The 22240-nt window shown below is 33.1% G+C and overlaps 1 protein-coding gene across 1 annotated transcript; it reads left to right on the top strand.

Annotated features, from left to right (window-relative positions):
- Window positions 1-16077: 16077 nt before the first annotated feature.
- Window positions 16078-22023, top strand: LOC145313646 (uncharacterized). Its single transcript, XM_080153151.1, has 5 exons — window positions 16078-16201; window positions 16810-16872; window positions 17182-17260; window positions 17479-17554; window positions 21879-22023. Exons 1-5 carry the CDS (start codon window positions 16156-16158, stop codon window positions 21918-21920), a joined length of 306 nt encoding a protein of 101 aa, XP_080009277.1. The 5' UTR covers window positions 16078-16155; the 3' UTR covers window positions 21921-22023.
- The last annotated feature ends 217 nt before the right edge of the window (window positions 22024-22240 follow it).

Below are 22240 nucleotides of genomic sequence, written 5' to 3'. Positions count from 1 at the left end.
CCCCCCTTCCGGTTTTTTCTATCTCATTTTCTGTGTGTGAAAGATAAAGAGCCCAAACTGCTTGACTTTTTAAGTATGGGTATGACACATAACTGAGAGTTGGAATTTTTTGAATATCTCCATCCTGGCGGGCACAGGATGCCAGCAAACCTTGCAGGGTCATCCAGGTAAAGAGCAAAAATATTTTTTTGACTAAAACAAAGCATTTTATCATACCAAAATACTAAAAAATCCTCTAGTAGTACATCCTTATATGAAATACAGGTGTTCAAGTCACTTTCAGGTTCCAGGTATGATCCTGCAGGTCCTGATCCTCCAGGTCTCCAGAAATCTTTGAACGGCTCCTGTGGCCGCAATTTTTGACTTAGAGACTTCAAATTTTAAACTTAAGCTTTTCTTACATGTCTACATAACGTATTAAAATTTCATGAAGATCCACCGCCGTTTTCCCGCCGACCTCCGACTGCGGCGGCTGGCAGCTGCCAAGTACAGCTGCGGCTGCTGAAATTTATATTTTGATATTTCTAATGTACAATTTACATAAAGATAAACATTTTCTGGAAAAAAATTTTCTTCTAGCTTCAAAAATAAGAAAATTACAGCCGTTTGAAATTTTTAAGTAAAAAAAGACCTAAAAACAAAGGTTGTTAAATAAAAGGGTGAAGGAAGCGAAAATTGACTTAGACTTATAAAAGGTCGGAAATTAATTATCAAACAGGGGACTTGCACAAAAAAATTTAGCCCTCTAGCTCTAATAGGAACTGAGATAATAAGGGGGGGGCGTTGAACGCCCCCCCCCCCCCCCGACCAATTAAGGTGCGGCAAGGGGCCCGACTGTAAAGGGTTAAATACCAAATTGACAAAATCCATGTTTCTTCGATAACTAGCGAACGGATTGAGCTAGAATCGATGTTAAGGTGTCTAAATGACCGTCTCGACCCCAGGGACTCACACAAAAAATTTGGTGGACTTAGGACTTTAGGGGGGTAGACCAAACGATGTTTGATTTTCTGATGCAAGTTTTGGCGATTTTTTTTATAAATTTTTCTTTATAAATCAGTTTTTCCTAGGAAAACTTTTTTGTTTCTTAACCTATTTTGGACTTCAAGGTGGCAAAATGTTCGTCTCGATGAGATACACACGTGTACAAAATTTGGGGTCAAGATTTCAACTCCTTCCCTGTCGGACCAAACGATGTTTGCTGAAAAAGATACGCCAAAACTTGTATCGATGGACTTACATCTTGTGGTCCAGCCCCCTAAACATTGAGCTATCAACCCCAAATTTTGTGTGTGAATTCTACGCACTGAGACGGTCATTTTGCCGTGTTTAAATCTTCTGTAGCTCTATCCTAGCCCAAATGAGAAAGAAAATTATATTATTCAGTGTTTGATTTTCTGATGCAAGTTTTGGCGATTTTTTTTATCAATTTTTCTTTAAAAATCAGTTTTTCCTAGGAAAACTTTTTTGTTTCTCAACCGATTTTGGACTTCAAGGTGGCAAAATGTTCGTCTCGATGAGATACACACGTGTACAAAATTTGGGGTCAAGATTCCAACTCCTTCCCTGTCGGACCAAACGATGTTTGCTGAAAAAGATACGCCAAAACTTGTATCGATGGACTTACATCTTGTGGTCCAGCCCCCTAAACGTTGAGCTATCAACCCCAAATTTTTTGTGTGAATTCTACGCACTGAGACGGTCATTTTGCCGTGTTTAAATCTTCTGTAGCTCTATCCTAGCCTAAATAAGAAAAAAAATGAGATTTTTCAGCGGCACCCTTCTGGGTTCACGCCAAAACTTGTATCGATGGATAAATGACAAATTTTGCCTCACAGCCTCAACAAACTAAAACAAAATCAAAATTAATTTGCTTTGAAATTTAAATTTACTAGACCGTAATTATACTACGAAAGTACCTAATAGTAAACCATTAGGTACCCAAACAATAATACAGGGTAATTTAGTTATCTTTAAACGAAAAAATCAAAGATAAACTAAGTTAAAAACTACAACTTAAAAACTGCTGGAAAGAAAAAAATGTTTCAAATTAGATATAATACGATGATAGACATAGTTTTTTCGTATGGATGAGAACCGGTTCCTATCCACCGGATTCGAATGAATACGAGAAAATATCTTAATCATATCAATAAAGAATAATATTTATGTCATTCAATAAGAGCCTCCAAAGTTGTTAAGCCAACGAATACGAAAACGTTAATTTGAGATTTTGGGGACTACCTTAATAAACAACCCAATGTCCCCTCCCTCCCTGACTTGTTTTAAAGGTGTTTGACAGTAGACATAATATACATGGAGAGAGGGGACAATGGGCTGTTTATTATACTAGTCCCCAAAGTTATATAATGATGTTTTCATATTCGTTGGCTCAACAACTTTGGGAACTACATTAAAGTTTTATTAGTTGGATCATTCATTTGAGTGTTTATACGTTTTAACCACTAATTTTACGCTACAGAAGGGGTAATTTTGTGTAACGTCATTGGGAAATCAATTTATTGTTCATTGTACTATCCCTTTAGATCCCTGCACAATATATCTATGGTTACCAACACCCATCATACAGACTACTAACCCTTTGATTGCATGACCTTTGTCTAAAGAGTTCTAACTGTGCAGGGTAATTAGTGGCGCCTATTTATGTTGCACACCTGACATAGAAGCAGTAGGAACCATTTTTAACGTCTTTAGTTTTAAAGTTATAAGTTTTAGAAACATAACTTTATAAGAAATTCAACTTATAATATGTTTTGTCATAGGCTTCACTTTATACGAAACAATTCACCCAAGAAAAGCTTTATCCTAAGATATGCGTTAATCTACACAGAGAGAGAGAGGGGACAATGGGCTGTTTATTACACTAGTTCCCAAAGTTTATAATAACGTTTCCTTATTGGTTTGCTCAACAACTTTGTGGATTAAAGTGAATTTTGATTGGTTGGCTTATTAAGTTTTGTGTCCAAACGTTTCAACCACTAATTGTAATCTACAGAAGCTTATAACGTTATACTTTGTTGTCACAGATTATCACTTCCTTAGATAGATAGATAGACAAAAAGATGGATAGATAGATAGATAGAGATAGATAAAGAGACAGATAGATAAATAGATAGATAAAGGGTGAGCAAAAAAAATGCGTACTTTTTTAAAATTAAAATTGCGCGGTTTGTGTTAATAGTAGAAAAATGTTATAAATATTGTTAGAACTGGTATGAACTCTATTTTTTGGAAATATAAGAACGGATCCTGTGCTACGTATAGTTAGGGAGCTACGTATTAAAATGTCCCAACTGGCTTAAAACTTAACTTGCGAGTAAATTTTGGGACATTTTTCCATCTGGCTCCTAGATTATATGTAGCACAGAAACCGTTCTTACATTTTCAAAAAATACAGTTCATAGTGGTTCTAACGGTATGCGTAACATTTTTCTACTATTAACACAAGCCGCGCAATTTGAAATTAAAAAATGTAGGCATCTCTTTTTGCAAAATATCTTCTCTAATTTCTCTAAGTTATATTTTAAAATTTACTCGTAAGTCAAGTTTTACATCAGTTGGGACATTTTAACACGTAGCTCCGTAACTGTACGTAGCAGAGGAATCGTTCTTATATTTCCAAAAAATAGACTTCTTAGCGGTTCTAACGATATGCATAACATTATACTATTAACACAAGCCGCGCAATTTCAATTTTTAAAAAGTACGCATTTTTTTTGCTAACCCTTTAGATGGATGGATAGATGGATAGATTGAAAGATGGATATATGGATAGATAGATAGATAGATAGATTTAGATAGATTGATAGATAGATAGACAGATAGATAGATAGATAGATAGATAGATAGATAGATAGATAGATAGATAGATAGATATATATATAGATAGATAGACAGATAGATAGATAGATAGATAGATAGATAGATAGATAGATAGATAGATAGATAGATAGATAGATAGATAGATAGATAGATAGATAGATAGATAGATAGATAGATAGATAGATAGATAGATAGATAGATAGATAGATAGATAGATAGATAGATAGATAGATAGATAGATAGATAGATAGATAGATAGATAGATAGATAGATAGATAGATAGATAGATAGATAGAAAAATAGATAGATAGAAATAGCCTAAAACCTGTCCATATATCAATACTAAGCTTCCCTGACAATTTAACAATGAATAGTTAAGAAAGCGTCATCTATTAAACCGGTTTTAAACTGATTTTTTTAAATCAAAACATAAAAGCAAAGTTGTTAAGCATGAAAGAAACTCTAGCATATTAAAAAATTAGCCAGATAGCTTTATTTTGCTTGTTTTATGATAAAATTGATTTTTTTCTGTCTAGAGTTAAAAATCATGAAAATTGGTAAACTCAATTAGTTGATCTTTTAAGGGCAGCTTTATACATATCTTACTTGGTGGATTTAAGCTATTTTCATTACATCCCTCGCACAAATATATTATAATCTTATATAGGAAATAACTGCAGAGTGAGAGAGGACAATAGTCCCCAAAGTTTTTTATTCGTTGATTTAATAATTTTTTGGCCTATAGGGAATTTTGATTGCTTGGTTTATTGAGTTGTGTGTTCAAACGTCTCACTCACTAATCTATAGATAAGGTAATTTGTGTATAATTTGGGATGTTTATCAATTTATCGGACATCGTCTAATCCCTTTAGATCTCTGGTTAAATTATAACAATTTGTTATTAAAAAATCCTTAAATGTCATTTTATGTTATATTCTTTTTAGTAGCAAAGGTACTATATAAATAACTTTGTGTGTCTGTCCGTCCGTCCATCTGTACGGCTAAGGGGAAATATAAATTTTGTAGAAAGCTGAAATTTTTAGTGTTAACCTAAGAGAGAAAGGGGACAATGGATTGCTTATTACACTAGTCCCCAAATTTTAAAATAAAGTTTACTAATTGTTGGCTTAACAACTTTGGGGATTTTTCTTGACTTTTGATTAGTTGGTCGACAAAGTTGAGTGACTAAATGTTTGAATTACTAATTGTAATCAACAGAAGAGGTTATTTTGTGTATCATCTTTGGGGTTGTACATCAATATATCGGCCTATGTCTTATCCCTTTAGATCCCTGGTTATATTATAACAATATCTTATTTATCTTTATCTTTAAATTGCCATAAAAATTATCCAGTATCAAGCAGTTTTTCATCAAAGTTACTTACAATTTTGCTTTGACTCTTATACTTTTATATTCTGATTATTCAGTTCTGACACTATACAAGTATTAATGTCCGTTTGTCCAACCGTTTCAGTGCTTCGCTTTTATGGATGTTGTCATCCTTGTTTTTTATATTTAATGCAAGTATACTTAGAGATGGATTTTATGAAATAATATTAAATAAAGTATAATAGAATAATTTTGTAAAAAATAATACAAATTTGAATATGTTTTGAAAAATATTTGACTGAAAATTTGAAATTGACAAAATCTATGAGATTAAAATCTAGGCTTTAAAAATATTTTATCCGTTGGCTTTGAAACATTTTGTTTGATTAAATGTTATTAGCAATACTTATCTAAATTTGAGTGTCTATGTTTTTCTACCAAATAGGTTTACAAATCTATCCCATAGTTTAACTTTTTAGATACATCTATTTTTCTTAATGAAATTTCATTTTTTAAAAGGAGTCTCTATTTAAAAGTATAGATTGACATATCTTAATCGATTCAAATGATCTTTTGCCACAATGATTCTATAGATGCAGAAAGAATAGAAATTGTTTTATTTTTTTCTGATGATGGTGAAATGTGACAGCACCGTTTAAGTAAAATGACACCGGGGGTATAATGGAAGCGAACCGGACACAAACTATCTAACTTGAGGCCCTTTAATTTCAAATAAGATGGGAACAAAACAAGGACGTTAAAGCATTTTTATTTGGGGGGATACAAAATTTAAAAATATATTTTTTTTAGGGGGGGGGGGAGGAGGGGGCGGGTAATCATTATATCACAGAAACAAGGACGTCCATGTATTTTTTATTTGGAGGGGGAGGGGGGGGGGTAATCAACCCTTTACACCTTCCCCTTGAACATCCCTGGAACAAAAATAAAACAAAATATTTCCTCAAATACTCTTCAGTGAGGGTTAACTTAACAGGACAGGTTTTAGGCTATATTAGAGGTCCGTGGGAAATATTATACCTTACTTATACAGGAATCTTCAAGTAATGCTACTAGGTTTTAAGATTAAAGGACGATTTTACTATGTCTAACATTTCATTATAAATATGCTGTCAAAAAGAAGGTGAAGGGCTAGAGAGATGGAGTTTTGCTTACTTTCGGAAATAGCCTAAAACCTTTCCAATATATCCCTGTGTCTGTCTGTCTGTACCAAAAAATGCCACCCTCCCTCCTCCCAATTATTTTTCTAAAACTAAAATAAAAATGGGGGTCGAATTTGACATCTTCCCCCTACCTCAAGTTTCCTTAGAAGCCTCTAGGGGCGTAGACGCTTGTATTAAGATAAACAGCTGAGAAAATTCGTTATTAAGCATAAATATTTTATAGCAGAGCAGCTTTTTAGCTTATTATCATTCTAAATATAATTCTGGTAAATCTATATGTCTATATACATATCTGTGTTTATGTGGAACAAGATCCCTGAAACAGCTTTGTTTGGAAATTTTTTTTCCTAAAATATCTTTAAATATATTCACTATCTATCTATATACATATATATCAATCAAGCATTCTATCTATCTAACTAACTATTAATCTTATAGCACTTGCTACTCTGTAATTTCTAGTCCTTGTTATGCATGTTGACTGTTGAAAGTAATATTTATGGCCCATATCCTATTATGTCTCAGCTATAAACTCTCTTCATTGTGCAATTTGTGTTCTATAGATAATTGCTTTTAGTTTAATATTGCTTTCACACAAAGTATCCTGTTGAGCACTGGTACATCCCCAAACCCAACAAGTTTTTGAACTAATTTGAAAGTAAAGATTATATGGTGTGGGGAAGTTTTTTGTTTATTGATTCAGGTTAGGTTATACTGGGTAGACCCGCAGGGTTATGGCACTTATACCGCGGGGGTGGGGGGTATTATAGTTCTAAAATGACACTTTGTGTGAAACCTTGAATAAGCTATGTGCATCAATCTAATTTTATTTTCTTTAGTTATGCTATAAATATGTGTTTCCTTGTAAAAATCAAAGTTTACACATCAGAGGGGGTATTTTTGTTTAACGGACATTTTTTAAATTCCGAAATTTGTAGATATTAGTATTACACAATTTCTATTTTTTGTTTTTTTCTCTTTCCAATAGCTAAAATATGAGAAGGATAAACAAACAGCTTGATAGATATTTAGATGATATGATTAAAAGGTAGATAATACATTTTAAAATGCTTAGATTAACAATTAAACAGAAAAAAACTCCCCCCCCCCCCCCCTACAAAAAAAAATGTTTTTTTTACCTTTGAGACTGGGAGGTCGACTTACCCTCACCTTAAGTGCCTCTAGAGCCCTCTAAGGGCGAAGCCGCTATTATTACAAATGTTTTTTTTTCAAATTAGATATTTAATTGTGCTGGTCTATGGGTTGTACTTTCCAGGTAAGTTAGATAGATAGATAGTAAGTTAGATAGATAGATAGATAGTAAGTTAGTTACATAGATCGATAGATATGTATATAAATAGATAGTTAAATAGGTAGATAGATCATAGATGTCTATTATTAAAATACTTTAGGACCAGCAATTTTTAATAAAAAGATGTTTCAGGGATCTTGTATTACTATAAATTGATAAGTATACTGGCTTCTTAAATTTTAAAATGATCTAACTTTTTAACCAATAATTTTAATCTAAAGAATGAATAAATTTGATAATCATCATTGAAGACGCATAATGACAAAGAAAAACATATACAAAAACGCATACCCTTGATTTATTATATACTAGCAGCTACGACCCTAGAAGCCTCTAGGGGCATTTAAGGTAGGAGGAGGAAAAGTCGACCTAATCCTATTTTAAATTTGAGTAAAAAAAATATTTTTTGGGGGGGAGGGGGGTGAATACAACCTCCCCAAAGATAGTTTAAAACCTTCCCAGGACCTATAAGAAGCTTCATTGTAAAGGAGAACAATATCGGTTCAGCGGTTAGCGAGATCCTTCGGGACAGACAAAAAACGCTTACTACTTTATATAATAGGATATAATTGATTAAATATAAAAGAGAGGCACAATTCAGAAAGCGTAGCAACTCTATAACCCTTACCAGAAAGTCCGTATATATTGTTGAAATATGCAAATTTTTCACAAATTTTTTATGTATGACATGATTATTATAATAGACATGTTACAATTATCCTATCTATTTTATGCTTCGCATCATCTCTCTCTCTCTCTCTCAATCCCTGTCTCATTCTCATATTTTTTCATTTTTACACTTAAAATTGATCAAATTTAAATGGAAGATTTTTATAAATATCATTTGGCGGATTTTTAAAGTGAAGCTTTTATTATAATTATGTTCGTCCGTCCGTCTGTACCTCCGTAACGCTTAGCTCTTTTCGTTAATTTAGGCATGTTATAATTGTAGTAGCGATTTCAAACTGTGCATGACAATTTAGAAAGCGTAGCAACTCTATAATCATTACCAGAAAGTCAATATATACGTTTAAGACATGCTGATTTTTTTTTTACTTTTTAATTAAACAACATTTATTTGTGATAAAATTATAAAAAAGATATGTTACACTTATTTCATCGATTTAAAACTTTACATGAGGATTCCTATGACAGTTAGGTACAATTCAGAAAGCGTAGCAACTCTATAATCGCTACCAGAAAGTCAATACATACGTTTAAGACATGCTGATTTTTTTTACTTTTTAAACAACATTTTATTCGTGATAAAATTACAAAAAAAGACATGTTACACTTATTCCATCGATTTAAAACTTTATATGATGATTCCTATGACAGTTAGGTACAATTTAGAAAGCGTAGCAACACTATAATCGTTACCAGAAATTCCGTATATCAATTTAAAACTTGCTGATTTTCTTGACACTTTGACAAAACAATTTTTATATGACATAATTATCTTATTCATCTGATTTTTTAAATAATGATTCTTAGGACAACAAGGTAAAGTATTATAAGCAAGGCAACTCTATAATCAAATCCTAAAATTGAAAGTATATATTAGAGAGAGGGAAGAATGGGCTATTTATATCATATGTCCCCAAAGTTTTATAAAAAGCATTTTCTTATTTGTTGGCTTAACAACTTTGAGGACTTTTCCTGAATTTTAATTGGTTGGTTTAGTAAGTTGAGTGTTCAAACGTTTCAACCACTAATATTGATCTAGAGAATGGATAATTTTGTGTGTCATCATTTGGGATGTACATGAATTTAACAGCCATTGTCTTATCCCTTTAGATCCCTGCCTAACCTAAAAGTATAAAAGTCTGGGGCTATAAATTAATAACTGAAATTTCTTTAAAAGGATGTTTCTAATTTCATACCTATGGATGGGATACAATTTAGCACGGATCAAGTGATCGCCTAAATTACGTGCTCTTTTGTACCCAACCGTAAGCATTTTCGGAAAAGATGTTTTAAAACTGGGATCCTTATTTGCAAATTTTTATGTGATGTAATCATCCGATTGATCTGATTTTTGGAATACTGATTCCTAGGACATCAAAACTACATTGTTATAAGCGAATCATCTCTATAATCAAGACCTAAAAATGTAAGTATGCCCTTAAACATTATCCTGTATGTTAGCAGTTTTTCAACAAATTTACTTAATTTTATTTCGACTTTTATACACATATGTTCTGATTATTCAGTTCTGACACTCTACAAGTGTTATTGTTCGTTTGTCCATCCATTTCAGGGCTTTGCTTTTATGGATGTTGTCATCCTTATTGAATTTAATATCCATGAAAAACTGTTTATACTACTATACGATAAATACCTGCTTTCCCAAATTACCTTAATTTATTAACTGTATAAGGAATTACAGAGAAATTTCGTGATTTTTTAAGCACATAAATATTCAGAACAAAATTTTGAATTCGTAATGTAAATCTGCAGCCACTTGTGCAGCCATTACTTTATGAATCCTGCAGCCATTACTTTATGAATCCAAGATTCTTATCATTCCATCTTTACATTCCAGGTGTCATATTTCATTTACTTTAAGAATTCAATCATTTACTTTAAGAATTCGAAAAAATCGGCTGCAAAATTGCATTTAGAAGCCGGCTGCGGAATTCTTAAAGTATACTATACTCTACACTTACAACAAACACACCAAATCTTTAGACACACTTAAGTATTTATCCTCAACTTCATCTCACCTGTAAAATCTACAGGTGGGTATTGATAAATAAAGTGTAGTAAAAAAAGAATGATCCCGAGGATAATTATTTCTTGTGATTCTTAACTTTAACCATATGAATTTAAGCCTGTTTTTCATATGGTGACGTTTAGACCTTCAAGAAAAATTACCTCATCCAATAGAGGGTCAGTATACAACCTTAACAATAATCTTGAGGTGGAGCTTTTGGTGATCTGCCCATTAAAGCATTCTGCAGTTTTCATTTAACAGGCCACACTTATTTATCCCTCCTTAACAATTTTAAGTTCAGCTTATATTTTACTTCTCGATGACGATTAATTTTCTTTCTGGAACTTACTGAAGTTTTATTTTTTTTGTATAAATTGGACATATTTTGAGAAGATATTATGTTGAATTAGTATTGACCTAATTTAAATGTACACTTTTTATGTTAAACGGCAAAATTTCTTTCTTTGTATTGCTTACTTCTGCTTTACAATGAACTTACACTTTTTATAAGAGAATATCTTGGATTAGTCCTTATTTAATATTGTTATAATAACTCTTATAATTCATATGTTAACTTTTTATGTATATAGTTAAGACAAATAAAGAATCAAATAATAATAATAATAATATTGATTAGTTTTAGAAGTGAAGCTATTCTGTATTTGTAAGTGTGTATCCCTATAGTTCTCATAAACAATCAGCATCTACTCTATTACTGATATGTCCGTTTGTCTTTTTTGTTTGCTGATACTGTAATTTCAATATACTATTGTCCAGTTTTTTCGTACTTTGCTTCATTTCCGCCTAATATAAACCGGTTCTGAGTCATTCCATGAATAGAATTCATGTTTTATATCGAACTTCCGACAAATTTGTATGAATGGGAAAATTAAAATGATGAAATAAGTAGGTCATAGACAACGAAAAAGGAATCATCCCTACAAGTTTTAATTTTTTACGACAATCTGTCTAAGTAAGTATATTATAATGCAATACATGTACATTAATTTACATATGAGCTTACCATTTTATAGATTTTGACATTCTTGTCATTATATATTTTTTTATATTCATATTAGCTTCTTATTACTATTTTTAATATTTATCTCTAATTTTAATATATTTTTTCTAAAAACTTATATCCAAAAATATTTGTACAAAGACTAAAGATATATTGAGAGAAAAATGTAAATTGACTGTTGAAATGTTAACTTTATTGCATACTGCCTAATAATAAATAGCTTGTCATGCACTCGACAAATGGTAGGTTCTAATAAAGGAGTATCAAATCACCTTGCATAAAAATAAGGATTTACAAAAAATAATGCGCTTTAATACAACCCACTTAATCTTTTGCGTTGTTATTGTATCGACATAAAACATTGTATAATTATAATATAGTGTTATGTCTATGATCGACGATAATGATTCAGCTATAATAAAATTTTTATTTGATGCTTCATAGCACATAATCTGAATAATTGCCTCGAAATTGTATATCACCAGATTGTATCTAATATCACCAAAGTTTTATAATAATTTATAACGACAGCTTAAAACCACGTATAGGTTTCGTGATTCTTTTTGAATTAATTTCGTTGTTGGTATAAGCTGAAATAAGATGCTTAACGGCCAAACAACGGACCTCACACATCGATTCATAAAAAAATATTTTTCACAGTCTCTTTTTATCCATTCCAAGTTCCTAATTAAAAGCACATGTTTTTATCTATTCCAAGTTCCTAATTAAAAGCACATATTTTTATCTTTTCCAAGTTCCTAATTAAAAGCACATGTTTTTATCTATTCCAAGTTCCTAATTAAAAGCACATATTTTTTATCTATTCCAAGTTCCTAATTAAAAGCACATGTTTTTATCTATTCCAAGTTCCTAATTAAAAGCACATATTTTTATCTATTCCAAGTTCCTAATTAAAAGCACATATTTTTATCTATTCCAAGTTCCTAATTAAAAGCACATGTTTTTATCTATTCCAAGTTCCTAATTAAAAGCACATGTTTTTATCTATTCCAAGTTCCTAATTAAAAGCACATGTTTTTATCTATTCCAAGTTCCTAATTAAAAGCACATGTTTTTATCTATTCCAAGTTCCTAATTAAAAGCACATGTTTTTATCTATTCCTAGTTCCTAATTAAAAGCACATGTTTTTATCTATTCCAAGTTCCTAATTAAAAGCACATGTTTTTATCTATTCCAAGTTTCTAATTAAAAGCACATGTTTTTATCTATTCCTAGTTCCTAATTAAAAGCACATGTTTTTATCTATTCCTAGTTCCTAATTAAAAGCACAAGTTTTTATCTATTCCAAGTTCCGAATTAAAAGCACATGTTTTTATCTATTCCAAGTTCCTAATTAAAAGCACATGTTTTTATCTATTCCTAGTTCCTAATTAAAAGCACATGTTTTTATCTATTCCAAGTTCCTAATTAAAAGCACATGTTTTTATCTATTCCAAGTTCCTAATTAAAAGCACATGTTTTTATCTATTCCTAGTTCCTAATTAAAAGCACATGTTTTTATCCATAGAGAAAAAAATAAAAGAGAGGAATCGAAGCAACTAGAAGACGAAAATAGGCAGTGGGCCTAGAGGCCTACTCAGCGCTGTTGCCGCGCTAAAATTTATTGTTATTCCACTACTTTTCAAATGGGAGGATTAAAAATTATTAAAAAAAATATTTTTTTTCCTTTTTACTATTTCCATATTTATGATCATGATTATTATTTATGATTGACTTACAAAAAGCCCTGGGCGGTTTTTGATTTTCGTCTGCTTCTAAATTTAGGGATGGAGAAGTAGTATTTTACTATGAAAAAGGGGTGAGTATTCATCCTCTTATCCTTTTTCCTTATGTTTTTATCTATTCCTAGTTCTTAATTAAAAGCACATGTTTTTATGTCATATCTTACTTATCTCTATGTTTATGTATTCACAAATTAGATATATATTCACATGGTGCATTATTTGCCAAATGTACCACTTTTCTGCACTACCTCTCCGATTTTGTTACTACTCTATATTTTGGTCCGTTAGGTGATTCAAGGATGCTGGATGGCCAAAAAAAAGTTTCAGAGTCCCTGGATGTCTAGATATCTAGCTATCTATGAAGGTAGGTAACAAAAATTTAAAAAACACCCATTTTTTCACAATTTTAAAAATTAAGTTTTTCATTAATCTTACATCCAACCTATACATTTTATACACCAAAATGATCGTTTATTCATGTAAAAAGCGCACATAATGCTATTTTGGCCAAAACTCTCATTTTACAGGGTGTCCAACAAAAAGTGTATTTTGGATATCTAGCGTAATACCCAAAATACCTGTCCGAAAAAAAATCATTTTTTTTGGCTTAAATCCTGTGTTTTATCTATGGGCATATATGGTATATAATGGTTTGGAGGACTCGGGACTATAAGGTTGTCAAATTTCATTTTGGAACACCCTGTAAATGTGATTTTTGTGTCTGTAGAGCTAAAACTTGGTCCACATTGGCTATTTTTTTTCAAATTACTCTAATATGTGTCTTAGTATGTTTGGCCATAGTGTTTTCTGACCAGATCAATATTTTCCTATTTTTTGGACACCCTGTATTTTCAAAAATAGGGAAAAAAAATTTTTGTTTTTTTAAAATTTTTTTTCTATTTTTAAGTTACTTAAAACTGTCATATAGATACAGATTTTGACTAATAACAATAATATTTGCCTATTTTACAAATTTTTAAACTTTTGGGACACCCTGTGCATGTTTTTAAAAAATGATGGTTTTTGCCCATTTTTGTGAGGAAGGAGTCGTTTTAAGGCCATAGACTATTTCTTCATTTTTGTAGAACTTTTCAAGGTACATCATTTGTTATTTATGCAAACAGCGCAAAAACCGAACCGTTTTGCCGTTATTCATTGCCAAAGGCGGAATTTTTTACGTTTTTTGCCGTTCCCGAGGATTTAATGCGCATTTTAGGTAGGAAGACGTTGATTTTTCAAGATTACTCTGAAATACTTTTATTTAGGAAATTTAATTTTCTAAAATTCATATTAAGTCAAATTTTTTGTGCAGCTAACCGTTTTTCGTCGAGATGGATTTCAATTGTTAAAACAAGAAAATGAAGTGTATATAATATAAATAATTGCTATAACATAAGTAATAAAAGAAACATAAACCATGTGCATTTGAAATTCCTTTTGACAAAAATCAGTTGGATATACAAAAATTTTTACTTCACATGAAATTTAGTAAAATAAAATGCCTAAATAAAAATATTTCACAGTTATCTTGAAAAATCAACGTCTTTCTACCTAAAATGCGCATTAAATCCTCGGGAATGGCAAAAAACGTAAAAAATTCCGCCTTTGGCAATGAATAACGGCAAAACGGTTCGGTTTTTGCGCTTTTTTGACTTAATATGAATTTTAGAAAATTAAATTTCCTAAATAAAAGTATTTCACAGTTATCTTGAAAAATCAACGTCTTTCTACCTAAAATGCGCATTAAATCCTCAGGAATGGCAAAAAATGTAAAAAATTCCGCCTTTGGCAATGAATAACGGCAAAACGGTTCGGTTTTTGCGCTTTTTGCATAAATAACAAATGATGTACTTTGAAAAGTTATACAAAAATGAAGAAATAGTCTATGGCCTTAAAACGACTCCTTACTCACAAAAATGGGCAAAAACCATCATTTTTTAAAAACATGCACAGGGTGTCCCAAAATTTTAAAAATTTGTAAAATAGGCAAATATTATTGTTATTAGTCAAAATCTGTATCTATATGACAGTTTTAAGTAACTTAAAAATAGAAAAAAAATTTAAAAAACACATATTAGAGTAATTTGAAAAAAAATAGCCAATTTGGACCAAGTTTTAGCTCTACAGACACAAAAATCACATTTACAGGGTGTTCCAAAATGAAATTTGACAACCTTATAGTCCCGGGTCCTCCAAACGGTTATATACCACATATGCCCATAGATAAAACACAGGATTTAAGCCAAAAAAAATGATTTTTTTCGGACAGGTATTTTGGGTATTACACTAGATATCCAAAATACACTTTTTGTTGGACACCCTGTAAAATGAGAGTTTTGGCCAAAATAGCATTATGTGCGCTTTTTACATGAATAAACGATCATTTTGGTGTATAAAATGTATAGGTTGGATGTAAGATTGATGAAAAAATTAATTTTTAAAATTGTGAAAAAATGGGTGTTTTTTAAATTTTTGGTACCTACCTTCAAAGATAGCTAGATATCTAGACATCCAGGGTATCTGAAACTTTTTTTTTGGCCATCCAGCATCCTTGAATCACCCAACGGACCAAAATATAGAGTAGTAACAAAATCGGAGAGGTAGTGCAGAAAAGTGGTACATTTGGCAAATAATGCACCACATATATTTTAAATGCACGTTTTTAGCAGCCAAGCTACTCTATAATTTGAAATGTCCGTCTGTATGTCCGTGTTCAAAAAACGGAATTATGCCGGATGATAATAATAATTATTTCATCATTCCTAACACTATGGGGCATATAAAAGTATTAAACTTAATACTTAATACCACTTATATCTAATTTTCACGACTTCACATAGCTCTGGTGTTTTAGGTCTTATTTTCATAATTTATAATATCCGTTCGTGAAACTCATGGATGATGTCATTCTTGTTTAAGATAACAAAAAGTTGACAAAAAAAGTAATTGAAGATAAGTTTATTTTTTTCTCCTGTCAGTTCCTTGTTTAAAGTTGAACAAATAAAGATGAAATTTCTTGCATTCTTTGCTTTTTTTCTGACCGTTACCTTAGGTGAGTCTTGTTAGCTATTATATTTTAAGTTAACATGTTTATCTATGTTAATATTTGATTTCTATTTTAAATGTGCACCAAAAGATTTTTATGTATCAGTTTAGGACTTTATATAGAAAATATTTTTAGTACATAGTAGGATTACATTTAAGTTAAAAAACAAAAAAAAACAATTTTTCAATACAGGATAAGATTTAAGGAGATATCCAATTTAAGTGTAATAATAAATATAAATTTATACTTTTACTAAAAGTTTAAAAGATGAACATTGAGACAAAATTAATTTTTTCCCCATAAACCTTAGCATAGCATTGCGTACTGTATTTTTTATTACTAAAGTGAGAAAATCCTTAAATAAAAATAACATCATGGTCTCTGTGTGTATAGCGAAGGATTTTGCTAATATCTAAACTGATATGTTTCTGCTGTGAGAATTTCATAGGCAAAGGGAAAGTGCATGACTATTTCTAGAGGAGGGTATCAAATTTAATATTTTTTGAATACTTCTACCGATTTCCACCCCCCCCCCCACTCCTTACTCATGAGCCCCTAGAGGCGTATTAGCTATTTTTTAGAAAATTATGACTCTATTTATTATTTCTGTTTAGTTTTTGGAGAAGATCCACCCTTGGACCCATGTTACCAGGAAAAGGTTAATTGTTTTCTTCCAGGTACACATATATGGTTAATCAAACAATAAGGACAATATTTATAATACAAGAAAATGGCTACAAAGCCACGCATATTTAAAAACAGTCTGTAAACATTTTGATTAAAAATTATGACACAAAAATGTATTAAATTCTAATTAAAAATTGCTATACTTGAGAACTGTAAAATATACATGAGTTTTGTTTTAGAAGAATCATTAAACTAAACTTTTTAATTAGATTGAGGGTTAAACAAACACCTTAGACAACTCTGATTTCATTTATACTTAGTTTGCTAGTTATTGATGCTTTTCATCAACTATTATTTAGAATTGGAGGTCGGCCGGACAACTTATCTGAGAGGCATCGAATATTGTGAAAATGCTTGCAGAAGTCTGGAAGATTGCAAGTAAGGGACTTATTATAGATAAGCTTTGACAAATGTAATACAAGCACATGAAAAAATTAGACAAATGCTCATGCAAATGACAAAACTACTTTTAGTTTTAAAAAACAATTGACAGCTTTTATCAAATCTAATTTGCGCTTTTTATAGACATAATTTGTCAGTTTCAAATGTTATGTAGCAGTGTTTTTTTTTTAAATTCTTGATAAACTGTTTCCTAGATGGTTCACATGGAGAGAAGCTGAAGATTTTAATGTGTGCTACTTCCTCTCTGGATGTCCTATGCCAATGAACGGGGTATGATATTTCTTTCAAGTTTCATTTTAGTTTCTTAGAGAATAAATAATATTGACACACAGAAACTGTCCCGAATTTGTATTAATTTTGAGGAACAAGACTCCAGTTACGTCATATTTTTCTTTCCCGAAAAAGGGAAGGGGGGAAGAAAAAAGAGATGGAAGAAAAGGGGGTTTTCCCCATCTCTTTTGAAGAGATTTTCTTCCCCCCTTCCCTTTTTCGGGAAAGAAAAATATGACGTTACTGGAGTCTTGTTCCTCAAAATTAATACAAATTCGGGACAGTTTTCTGTGTGTCATAATATTCAGTAGACAAATTTTTATAAAAACTGAGGATGTTAAATTTTAAGAAAATTTGGTTATTTTATGGTTAAACTTGGGGTGATCTGGTTTTTAGATCACCCCAAGTTCATGGAAAGAAAACCAGGTTTGTTTGTTTGTTTAGCCCATTTCTACTCATCCATTATCGTCGTTGTCACGTGTGGCCAGGTTCAGAAATCTGGCAGCTTCCATTGGTCGGTTCCATAGATCATAGACAGTGAGGTCGGTCCTGTTATTTGGGCAATCAAACAGGTGTGTCGTTGTGTGTGAAGGGTTTAAACAAAGTGGACATTTGTCCTGTATAGTTGGATTGATCCGGGCCTTGTAACTGTACAGGTAGTTGCTGTATCCAGAGCGCAGCTGGGCTAATGTGGCTCTGGTGCATCTGGGGAGCTCCTTTTCAGATGCATGGATGGGTGGGGGTATGCTGTTTAGGACTTTATTAGGCAGCATTTCATTTATTGATTGATGGACAGACTTAGTGTGAATAAATTTGAGCTTCCCTTTATACTCTTCCTCAGGGATATCAGGTCGGGACATCTGCCTGATTTCAGGTCCAAATCTGGAGGACAGAGTCTGCTTCATCTGACGGGGAGGGGGGGGAGCAGAGAGGTCGACTTTGTTAGGGTGGCTCGGTTTCTGTGTCGCCAGCAGAAATTGCTTACTAAGCATCTCACAATGTGCTTGGACCTTCATGACCTTTGTTTCAGAATGTAGATGGTCAATATCGGTCATTTTATGGCAGCCAGTGGCAGCTCTAAGAGCGGCATTTTGAGCTGTTTGAAGGCCTTGCCAGGATGTCTTGCTTAGTGAGGGTGTCCAGATATGGCAGCAGTAGTTAAGTTGGGATACACCGATAGCTTTATATGTATTAACTATCACTTCCTTTTCTTTGCCCCAGTCTGAGCCAGTCAGGGCTTTAAGGATGTTCGTCTTGGACTGGACTTTGGTTTTAAGGTCAGAGGCATGCTGCTTGAAAGAAAGTAGGTTGTCAAATGTGATCCCTAGAAACTTAGGTTTCTTGACTGTTGGTACCTGTTCTCCGTTAATCTGAACATCTAGATCTAAGTTACACTCATTTGAAGATGTTGTGAAAAGTGTGGCTGAAGATTTTGACGGGGAAATTTCAAGGTTCCTGTTTTTAAACCAGATGTTCAGGGTTGCCAAGTATTGATTTATTTCCTCGACAATCGGTTCTATCTTGGGGCCGGAATTCAGGATGTTGGAATCGTCTGCATATGTTTCTAGTCTGATGTTTCCAGGGGGGGAGGGCATAGATGACATATATAAATTAAACAACATGGGGGAGAGAACTCCACCCTGGGGTACCCCTTGTTTAACTTTCCTGTATGAAGAAGTTGAATTTCTAAATACAACGTAGGTTTGTCTGCCTCTCAGGTATGCACATAAAAACCGTTTTATGTAGTCATTTAGGTTCAGATGTTTAATGTCGTCTAGTAGGATGTTGTGGTCCACCGTGTCAAATGCACGTGACAGGTCAATGGCAACACTTACGGTTCTGTGGACAGGTTTTTTCCTGTTTAGGCCTCTGTTAATGTGGTCCAGAATACTCTGGAGGGCTGTACCAGTAGAGCGACCTTTGCGGAAACCATGCTGGTGATCTGCTAATTCTACTGCCTCAGTGACAGCAGGGAGAATGAGGGCTTCCAGGATTTTAATTGCTGGAGACAGTAAGGATACTGGCCGGTAGCTGGAGCCTTTGTCAGCAGGTTTACCTGGTTTAAGCAAAGGGATGATCTTACCCGTCTTCCAGATGTTGGGAATGACGGATGTTTCCATGCATATGTTAAAGATGTTGGTTAGGTAATTGATGGCGTTTGGACCAATGTTCTTTAACATAATTGGGGACAGGCCATCAGGTCCTATGGCTATTGAACTCTTGGACTTTTTGATGGCTTCTAATGTCTGGGCAGGTGTAAATGTAACCTTAGAGTCTTTAGGTTTACATTTTAGCTTTCGGAGGGTGCCTCTGAGAGCTTTGACCGGTTTCTTGTCTGAGGAGGGGGTGTATTGAGCATTAAATTTGTTTGCAATAGATTTAGCATCAGTTGTACATTTATCGTTAAAACAAATACCTTGGTTGTCAGGCTGGACTGGATTGTTATTTAAGCTCTTTATTGTCTTCCAGAGCTTCTTGGATCCTGCTTCACAGCTGTCGATGTGTTCCTTCCATTTCTGTTTCCGATGTTCACGGATTGTTTTTGTGATGTTGTTGTTGATTTCAGGAAGTCTTGGGTCATCAGGATTGTTTTTTCTGATGTTGTCTCTATCATCCATGAGTTTAGCAGTTTCGGTGGGGAGGGCGTTGAAGATTTTGGGGATCCTGCCTGCAGGTATGTACTTTTTGGCAGCATTTTGTAGGGTATGACGGAAAAAGACCTCAGCTTTGTGTACACTTTTGATTTTTCTTGATTTTTTAAATTTATCTTCAACATATTTTTGAAATTTTGGCCAGTTTGCTTTGGAAAAGTTGATAAAAGTGCCGTTTTTGGAATTAAATTTCTTGAGTTCTGCTTTTAAACTGATGATAATAGGTAAGTGGTCCGAGCTCATTTTGTTTGCTATTCTCCAGTTGGTATATGGTATCAGGTTGGCTGATACAATACTGATGTCAGGTGCTGTGGATGCTAGGTTGGTCACTCTGGTGGGCAGGTCATCATTTATTATGCCGCATGTTTGCCCAGTGATGATGTCGGCAAGAGAGTTGCCTCTGGTGTCATTAGTGGCCTCTGAATGCCAGAGTTGACTGTGAGCGTTGAAGTCACCTAAAACTAGGTAGGATTCACCTAGGCCGTCAAGGAGGTGGTTTAGTGGAGGCTCATAGGGGTGACCGTTCACATTAGCACAGCTGCTTTGTGGGGGAATATAAACATTTCTTATGTACAGAGTATTATTATTCACTCCAGGTATGCTGATGGTTATTGATTCCAGGAACGGGTCCTGTTCCAGGTGAATGGGTGTTGGTTCAACGGAGAATTTTACATCTTTGTGTACTAAAAATGCAAGTCCTCCACCTTTGTTTATACCTCTGTCTTTTCTTACCAGGGTGTGATTTGGTGTTTTGAAAGGTTTAGAGTCTTTCGTGAGCTTAGTTTCCTGAATAGCTGCGATGGGGATGTTGTCCTTTTCCATTTCGTGGAGAAGTTCATCAATTTTGCTGAGTATACCATTGATGTTGTATTGTAGGAAGTTCAGGTTTAAGCTTCGGTTGATAAATGGTTGATGAGTTGGGGGGTTGTTGGGGGGAGGGGGAGGGGGCGGGGGGGTAGATACACGGGGGGGTTGTGATCTTGAGGGGGGGTTGTCCGTTGGTGTTAGGTGTTTACAGCATGGTCCAAACCAGGTTTTAAATTTGCGTCGTTCTTTAGATGTTTTCAGTTGGGAACATTTAATGTGGATCCATTGTAAACAGTTGGTACATTGAACAGAAGTTGTTGATAGAATTTTTGAACAGATAACACAGTGCCAGATTTTGGGGCCTGGATTTTGTTCAATGCCAGCTCTAAGCAGAAGAAGCCGAATAAGGCCAGCTGGAGTTGCCTTATTCTTTGTCAAACATGTTAAAAACTCGATTCAGCTGAGGGATATTCCTCTTTGTCATAGATGTTAAAAAACCGATGGAAGCATTTGTGACGTAGATGGTGATGGTGACGATGTAGGTAAGGTAGATGGGAGATTGTAAGCGTTTGCTCTTGGCTTCTTTTGCTGCTGCTGATGGTGGTGCTGCTGCTGTTGAAGGTAGATCCGCAGGTAGCGGGTTTCATCGTATGTATATTCACAGTTTCATCCATTTCTAGCCCCTGCGGTGCAATCATTAATATTTTTTTAAATAACCTATAAAAAGCTACTGTCAAATGCGACACAACCCACTACTTCGTTTTCTTTCCATGATCAGGAATTTTTGCCTAGAATCCAAGTCATTAATATTTAAAAAATTAATTTAAAAAGAAGAGACAAAAAGTTAAAATTTTATAAATTGTCAGGATGAATACACTTCTGGTGATATTGAAGAGTGTCAAGAGTAACTAGATAAAGAGAAGCAGCGCTGCCTATTGTATTAGACTGATGTAAACTTTATTTATTCTTCTTTATGAATATAAATTATTATCAATATACACTTGAAAAGTATAGCTTTCTTTTTGGTCAAGCGTTTGGTTGATTCGCATAATGAAATACTAAAGAAATGGGGAAAACATCGTTTATTGTTTGACAATAGTTGTAATTCAGCCTTCCTTAATATTTTTTTCAACCAAGACGTAAACTTAAGAAAATATTGAAAAATTAATAAAAGAAATACAAATAATAAATCACAATAAACTCATGTTCAATACATTTACTTAAACTT

Source organism: Acartia tonsa, chromosome 3 (assembly GCF_053477335.1).
Source record: "Acartia tonsa isolate MP-2025a chromosome 3, ASM5347733v1, whole genome shotgun sequence".
NCBI classification, from domain to species: Eukaryota; Metazoa; Arthropoda; class Copepoda; order Calanoida; family Acartiidae; genus Acartia; species Acartia tonsa.
Note: the sequence above shows the minus strand (reverse complement) of the source record. Positions and strands in the feature narration are given on the sequence as shown.